This window comes from Panicum hallii, chromosome 4 (assembly GCF_002211085.1).
Source record: "Panicum hallii strain FIL2 chromosome 4, PHallii_v3.1, whole genome shotgun sequence".
Taxonomy (NCBI): domain Eukaryota; kingdom Viridiplantae; phylum Streptophyta; class Magnoliopsida; order Poales; family Poaceae; genus Panicum; species Panicum hallii.
The window spans coordinates 27,753,499-27,762,195 of NC_038045.1; the positions used below are offsets into that span (position 1 = coordinate 27,753,499).

General features: G+C 43.1%; 1 protein-coding gene and 1 pseudogene across 1 annotated transcript; one reads left to right on the forward strand and one right to left on the reverse strand.

Moving 5' to 3' along the window:
* Positions 1–5,775: 5,775 nt before the first annotated feature.
* Positions 5,776–6,389, reverse strand: LOC112890426 (annotated as a pseudogene).
* A 1,247-nt stretch (positions 6,390–7,636) lies between these two features.
* Positions 7,637–8,362, forward strand: LOC112890427. The gene has a single exon (XM_025957317.1). It carries the CDS (start codon positions 7,637–7,639, stop codon positions 8,360–8,362), a length of 726 nt encoding a protein of 241 aa, XP_025813102.1.
* Positions 8,363–8,697: the final 335 nt, after the last annotated feature.

Here is an 8,697-nt window from a genome sequence, read left to right on the forward strand (position 1 = left end):
GAGGTTGTAAATGAAGATGGTGAAAAGGTGACTACAGAGATAGCACAAAAGCAACTTCGCTACATGCCTCTCATGCCTCGGTTGAAGCGGTTATTTTTATCAAAGAATACTGCTAAGCACATGAGATGGCACAAAGAGAGGGTGCGTGCAAACCCAGAGTTGATGGTGCACCCGTCTGATACTGATGCATGGAAAGCTTTAGATGACTTTGATCCAAATTTTGCTAGTGATGCGAGAAATGTTCGGCTTGGTTTGGCGACAGATGGTTTCTCACCTTTTAATATGACTGCATCATCATATTCTTGTTGGCCAGTATTTGCTATTCCGTACAACCTTCCACCACATCTTTGCACGAAATATGATTATATGTTCTTGTGTCTTGTAATTCCTGGTCCGGAACATCCTGGAACACGACTTCATGTGATGATGCAACCTTTAATCGATGATCTAGATAAGTTGTGGCAAGGTGTTGAGGCATATGACTGTTACAAGAAACAAAGATTTACCCTTCGAGCTGCATTTCTATGGTCGATCCATGATTTCCCGGCATATGGTATATTTGCTGGCTGGAGCTGTCATGGACTTTTAACCTGTCCGATCTGTGGTAAAGATACAGACTGTTTCCGCCTTGAGTTCGGTGGTAAGATATGTTACTTTGATTGCCACAGACGCTTTTTGCCAGAGAATCATCCATTCAGATTTCAGAGGAACGCTTTCAGGAAGGATACTGTTGTCACGAAGGGGCCACCGAAGCGTATGAGTGGAATAGAGATTCTAGCTATGTTGAAAGATTTAAAGATAAATACAGATGGAAATGGATATGTTGGTTTTGGAACTGAGCACAACTGGACTCATATATGTGGATTATGGGACCTTCCTTATGTCAAATCGCTGATTCTAATGCACAATATCGATTTGATGCACCAGGAACGTAATGTTGGTGAAAGCATTATAAGTACGTGCATGGAATTCACTGATAGAACGAAAGACAATGTAAAGGCTAGAAAGGACTTGGCACAGATTTGTAATCGACCGTCCCTAGAGTTGACTGAAAGTGGTGGTAAGCCACGGGCTGCTTTTTATCTGAAATCCAAACAGAAAAAAGAGGTAATGAAGTGGTTGAAGAATTTGAAGTTCCCCGATGGTTATGCGGCAGGTTTTAGGAGGGCTGTGAATTTGAAGACCAGAAAAATAAATAGGTTGAAGAGTCATGATTACCATATAATTATGGAGAGACTTCTTCCTGTTATGTTTCGCGGATTTGTACATGATGATGTGTGGAAAGTGTTGGCTGAGTTAAACTACTTCTATCGGCAACTTTATGCTAAAGAAATCAAGAAAGGGATGATGGAGAAGTTGCAGAAAGAGATACCAATACTTTTATGCAAGTTGGAAAAAGTTTTTCCTCCAGGCTTTTTCAATCCAATGCAACATCTACTTGTCCACCTTCCATATGAAGCTAAGATAGCTGGTCCGGTCCAGTATAGGTGGATGTATCATATTGAAAGAGCGTTAAAAAAGCTTAGTGCAATGGTTGGCAATAAAGGAAGAGTTGAAGGATGCATTGCAGAAGAATTTAAGTACAAAGAGATATCATCCTTCACAAGTGTATACTTTGCAGAGGAACACAATGTGAATGCACCTAAGTTGCGTTACCATGTAGATGAAGAAGTTCGATGCAGTGATCTTTCAATTTTCGAGTGCAAGGGAAAGACCGTTGGAGCCTCTACAAGATGTGACCCTGATCATGAGAAAAATTTGTCTGCTTTGCTCTACATGCATGCTAATATTGATGAGATGGCTCCATATTTCAGGTAAGATTAATTTTTTACTTAATTTATGTTGTTAGTTATCGTGGCCGATATCTCATCCGTTTACTTCACAAACAGGGAATTTGAATTGCAAACTTGGTCATCTAGGCGTAAATTTTCTTTGAAGCAATATGAAAACTTGCTTCGATATGGTAGAGATGGGAAGCCAAATTTTCTTAATTGGTTCTGGGATTATGTAAGAATTTATAATTTTCTGTGATATTTTCTTACTATGTTTCAAATATCTAATTGAGTCATATAATTGACAGTGCGACAGAATACCCCACATACATAAGGATTTATGTCAGATGTCGCTTGGTATAGTAACTGTTAGAAGCTATGGTCGGTATGATATCAATGGGTTTCGGTTTCATTCGAAAAAATTTGAATCTACTCATCCTTTAGTAGCCAAACAAATACTGGAGATGTTTGTACGACAAAGAATGATCGAGAAAGGAGGATTAATTATTATGGAATTGTTAAGGACATACTTGTTTACGACTTCACGGGACCGAACAATCTTCAAGTAGTGTTCTTCCAATGTGATTGGTTTGATCCCTATCACGGCACTCGAGAAAATCAATTCGGTATGGTAGAAGTACGACATGAGAACAGAACACGTGCGTGCAACGAATTTGTGCTCGCTCACCAAGTCGATCAGGTGTATTATATGTCGTACCCATGCAGGGATCTAAAAGACTGGTGGGTAGTGTACAAGGTCAATCCTCGTGAACGGATACACATCGCTGACGATCAGGTGTATTATCAAAGAAATTTGCAAGAAGGGTTTGAAGAAATTTATCAAGTAGATGAACTCCCGAGTTCTTTCAACATAGATACAGAGTTGTTGTCAGATGCATTAGTGGGAGATCAAAATGATGTAGTAGTTCCTCCAAAAAGAAAATGAGTGCCAAAGAAGAAAAAAGTTACTTGGCGTCCTTCGAAGCGTACAAAACAACTTGATCCTAATTTTGAATATGATTGATAAGTAAATACCTTATGTTTCCTTTATTTTATATGTACTATTAATTATACTTGTATTGATGTACTAACTTCTTTTTTTAACAGGATATCAAAAAGGATAAAAAACCTAGCAAAGAGTTTCGTGAAAAGCACTAAGCTATCAAAGAGACAAGATGACGATCTGTTTGCGGGCACTTCTGCGAGAGCTTCAAGGCGTAGACAATTGCTGGAACACTTTCCTCCAGAGATGCAGGGGCAGATTGCATTCCAGAGAGATGAGGTATATATGTAATGTTTATTCTAATTTTGAGATTCAATATAATTACTGCAATATGTTATGTATTTTGTAGAGTGAAGAGGAGACGGACGAGGAGACAAGTAGCAAGGAGTCGGACGAGGCGGGCCGGGAGAATGACTTAGGTGGTTGGGATAGATGGTCTGAAGGATCTGTAGGTGTTCGGTCGGCAGGTCAAGGGTCAAGAGTTGGTGGGTCAAGAGCTGGAGAGACTAGTGCTGGTGATGCGGGAACAGTAGCTGGTGATGAAGGGGCAGGAGCTGGAGAGGCTGGGGCTGGGGCTGGGGCTGGAGGGTCAGAAGCTGGAGGATCCGGAGGGCAGGGTCGGACACGTAGGCGGCGGTCGAAGATTGGTTGGATACCGCCGCCTAAACCTCCACGAGAAGAAGAAAAGTGCGTGATCACACCGAATGGAGATGGGTTAGTATATTTTTTCTATGTTTTAGTACATAATCCTTATTCCGAATTGATTCTAATTGTTTTATATACTTGTAGGTCTTGGTTTGAGCCTAATTTCCCAGGTGTTGGTCATTTAAGACAGGTGAACAAAATTTTAGGTAACATATGCCGTATGCTTTGGCCTGGAATGGTAGAACTTGTTTCTGGTGAACGGATCCCTGCTACATCTTGGAATCATTATAGATATGGTGTCAACATAACGTTCGGCAATACCCAAAAGGCAGTTTGGGCTGAGTTTTGGGTATGATTGCTCTTATATACTGATTTAATTTTCTACATACGATGGCTACTGATTGTGTAAAATTTTTGCAGAAATACTACAAGTTGCCTGAGGAGGGAGCTTATGATGATCATGCCAGACGTGTGTTCCACCATAACGCACACATTGTGGTTAGAGATATGATTTCTTATGCCAGAATTCAGGTTGTTGCTTCTTATCTGGAACGGACTCAAGGGATACGATTTGAGAAGAAACGGGATGCTGGAAAATATTACTTGACTGAGGAGCAATACCGCGAGGTAAACTGTTGCAAGTTGCAATTAGTATGATTCTGTTTGTTACCTTGAAACGAAATATTGTTGTGCAGGAAATGATTCCATGGATGGCCACACGTGAGGAGGCTTATCATGCCTTATGTCACTATTGGACCACGGATGAGTTCAAAAACATTTCCCAGAGAAATAGAGGAAATCGTGGAACTGAGTCCTATCACACCTACGGAGGTGATGGGCACTTCCGATTGGCCAAACGCATTGTAAGTGAACTCTTTAAAATGAATTCTATTAATTTCATTTATCAATGCATGCTTCTTTAATTTTTTGTCGTATGTATAGGAAGTTCGCACAAGTGTAGCGCCGAGTGATATTCAGGTCTACCTCGAAGGTCATAGAGGATGTGATCCTACAAATCCGGATCAGTTATGCTCTCAGTCGGCTACAGAGCGTCTGGTATGTCTAAATTTACAAAATTAGCACTATCGAGTTGTCATGAAACAATCTTATGTAATTGTGTGATTTTGTTCTTTGAAGGCGGCATATGGTGACCAAATGATTGCTCGCCATGGGGAGGGTTATGATTGGAGAAACGTGCCTATTGATCATGAGGCCATTTACAGTAGTGGTGGTGGAAAACCTCATGGCCGGTTAGATTTCTTTAAATTTCAATCTAATTTTATAATTTAAGCAAAAATACATATTTTGAATTTGCTATATTTGGTCAATATTTTTAGGTATCCATTATTCGACAAAGTCATTGACTCGAGTCAGGTGCCGTCGCATCAAAGAGCGGGATCGTCGCGGTCAGCAAGTCGTAGCACAAGTAGTGGCGACGACAGCGCGGAGGTTGTAAGGCTGCGTGAAAGAGTAAGACAACAGGAGCTACAGCAGCAGTTGTTCCAAGCTCAACTTGCACAACAGAGTGCAATACTGCAGGTAAATCTTAATTGTTACAACTTAGGTTAAGTTACATTCTTGCTGACAAATTTGATCTTTCAGCAAATAGCGACCCAACAGAATATACAAGTGCCACCACTGGTACCTCCACCTTTTGCACAGGCCGGTTGGCCATCAGCTTCACCTCAGGTATGATAGTCAAGGATTCAAATGTTAGTTCATAGTTATCCAATTAGTTATCTTTCAAACTAATCTTGTCCATTTATCTTTTATAGCCTTTTCACACCCCACCACCTAACTTAGCGGCACCGGGAGACTCACACGTTGATCCTACAACGAATTGGGCGGATCAATTCATTGGAAGTGGCGGATCAACTCAACCAGGTGATGGAGGTGGCCAAAGTTAAGTGAAACATTATTGTTGTATGAATTTATTTAATATAATACTTGTATGAAGTTTGTGAACTTTGATTATGAACCTGTGAAGTTTATGTATGTGGATATATGAATTGTATACCTACGTGCAATTTGTGATTGTGAATTATAGTTGTGGATGAAATTTGATTATATATAGTGTTTGTGGTTGGTTTTGGGGTTTCAAGTTGTGCTGTTAGTTTAGGAAGCTTAACTTCCGACGGTTTCTGGGAAGCCGTCAGAAGTTTGCGGGGCTTAACTTCCGACGGCCGTTGAAACCGTCGGAAGTTAAGAGACGGCCGTCAGCCGCCGTCTGCTGGCTAACTTCTAACGGTTTCACCAGGCCATCGGAAGTTAATAAACTTCCGACGGTTTACGGTTAAGCTGTCAGAAGTTTAATATTTCCGACGACTTCGGCCCGTCGAGCAAACTTCCGACTGCTTAGCGCTAAACCGTAGGAAGTTATCCGACAGTTTAGCGGTAACTTTCGACGGTTTAGCCGTCGGAAGTTACCCATTTTCCTGTAGTGACGTTGCATGTTGCTTCGCCGGCTCAACCGTCCTCGCCGCTCGTGCTGTAGATGTGCTCCTGGGAGCCTTGTAGCTCTGATTCTCACCGTTGCAGGTACAGGACCTCGACGTGGTGCTTGCTGCAGAATCGTCGCAGCCGTCAAGCAGCCGAGACCGTGCTCGATGGCGATGGGTAGCACGAGGCTGACAGGGAGCGCCATGGCCTTGATGTTGGTGCAGAGGTGGAGCGCGGCGTCGAGGTCAGCCATACCCTTCTGCAGCGGGCAGCACTTCTCGCGCTACGATCCCGTTGAGCGCGTCCACGCATGCCAGCAGTCTCAGCGCCCTGAGGCACTTGACCATCGGCGTGGATGGTGGCGCGGACGCCGGCGGGAGTGGGCACAGCACGGATGTCGGCGACAGTGGGGATGGCAGCACAGACATCGGCGGCGGTGGGCAGTACGGGCAGGCTGCGTCCGGAGCGAGCTGCGCCACCAGCATGGTCACGATGAGCAGGTGGGACACAATCCGGTGGTTCTTCGCCATAAGGCCACCATGAATCATGATTGGTGCGAACAGATGACCATGCATTCCTCATGAAGCATGGACAGCTGAACCCGATGTCGAGGAGAGTCCTGGATCCTGGCCACAGCGACTTGATGTAGATGAGGGCCTGCTGATCGCGGAAGTGGCTCAGCTTCCTCCGTTCTTCGACGGGTCGGTGCACGCACGGTGTACACGACGCGGTGCCTTGCATGGCGGCGTGGATTGAAGACCACACGCATACCAGGTTGAAATATATAGAATATAACTTTTGTTTGAGGATGAAAACAAGGTGTACATTGAATCGGGCAAACACAAGTGAAAGAATCTTCCCTATTGGCTTGTCGGTGCATGCATCTTGCGTCGATCGAATAACATGGCGGCCATCCGCCTAGCGCACGATGCATCGCCCGGAGCCCACGATGCGCGCATCCGTTGACGTCGGGAGGCCCTCGAGGAAGAACGTACCGCAAGATGGCATGAAGTTATTGATTTCTGCTATCGTGCTCGCGAAGGATCCCACGATCCTACTGCCTGGCGCGCTTCGGATCGGTGTTTAATACCCCCGAAGTGGTAGATTGTAGGTAGGTGTCGTCGAGATTAGAAATTCGAAGGTGCAAGAAACACAAGATTTATATAGATTCGGACCGCCGAGAGCGTAATACCCTACGTCATGTGTGGTGATTTGTATTGCCTTAGGTGTTGTATGTTGTGTCTTGGTTTGGAGGAGGTCTCTGCCCGCCTTTTATAGTCTTGGGAATAGGGTTACATGAAAATCCTAACCCGATACTAGCTTAGCTTAGAAGTACTCGGATAGTTTCTTTCTATTCCGACTAGTCCTACTCCTGTACGACTAGTCCTACTCCTGTACGAGTAGTAATAACTGGTGTAGAATGTAGGCCATATCCCATCCTTTATCCTTGAATATGTACGCCATATGCGTAGTTCTGTGACCCCAGATCAGACAAAACATATCTCTACAAGGCTTTGATTGCTAAGGTGAGGTCGATGGATCTTATTGCTGTTGCTACTGCTACATCTGGTATAGCTTCTTCCATTATACTTGGTGGGCGCACCGCACATTCCAGATTGAAGGTTCCAATAAAGCTGAGTGGCAATACTATGTGTAGTTTTACAAAGCAGAGTGGCACAGCGGAGTTGCTTAGAAGGGCTTCTCTAATAATATGGGATGAGGTTGTATGACTAAAAGGCAGGGAGTTGAGACTCTTGACAGATCGTTGTGGGATATAATGGGATGTGAGAAGCCGTTTGGAGGGAAGGTTATATTGTTTGGTGGTGACGTCAGACAAGTTCTTCCTATGGTGCCCCGTGGTACAAGAGCCCAGATCATAGATGCAACCTTACTGAGGTCATACATATGGAAAAGTGTTCGGCGGATCAGGTTGACCCAGAACATGCGAGCTCAGACTGATACGTGGTTTGCAGATTACCTATTAACAATTGGTAACAAGATGAAGGAAGCATTTGATGGTGACTACGTGCGGCTGCCTAATGACATTTTGATTCAGAACCTTCCAGAGGATGATTCCATTGATATTCTTATTGATCTTGTGTTCTCGGATCATGTTGCTAATTGCACTTCTGCCACATATATGCACAAGCGTGCGATAATCTCCACCAGGAATGAACATGTTGATGCGGTGAATGCACTCATGATTGATAGATTTCCAGGGAAGCAGAAGGTTTTCTACAGCTTTGACTCTGTCGATGATGACTCACGTAACAATTATCCTCTTGATTTTCTCAATTCGATTACTCCTAATGGGCTGCCCCCTCATGAGTTGAAGGTTAACAAGAATTGTCATGTTATATTGCTTCGTAATCTCGATTCTCATAATGGCCTCTACAATGGTCATCGTAAGAGTACGTGGGTTTTTGCAAAGAGAAACATGAACATCGATCCTACTGGAAAGAGTACGAAGAATATTGTATACAGAGATGTCTTGGAATCCTAAGGTGTGTCTATGCTTCAGCTTTATATTATGTATTTATGCACTTATATAGTCATATGCTTTCGTGCTCCTTCTAATCACATATATTGTTCCTGCAGGTCACAGGCTTGAAGATTGTGAGTGTTAATGGCTTATCAGAATGTTTTTAGATGTTAGAATTCGCGATGATTGAATAAATGTATGGTGTATACGACTAAACATACTTTGTGTGCCCTATCTTGATATGCGACATGTCCATTATTGGATTAGTCCTATATATATTATTTTCTAAAATTTTATTGGGTATGAATAAAATTTTATATATATATGGTGCATTTGTAATTTTTTTACTCAGCTAT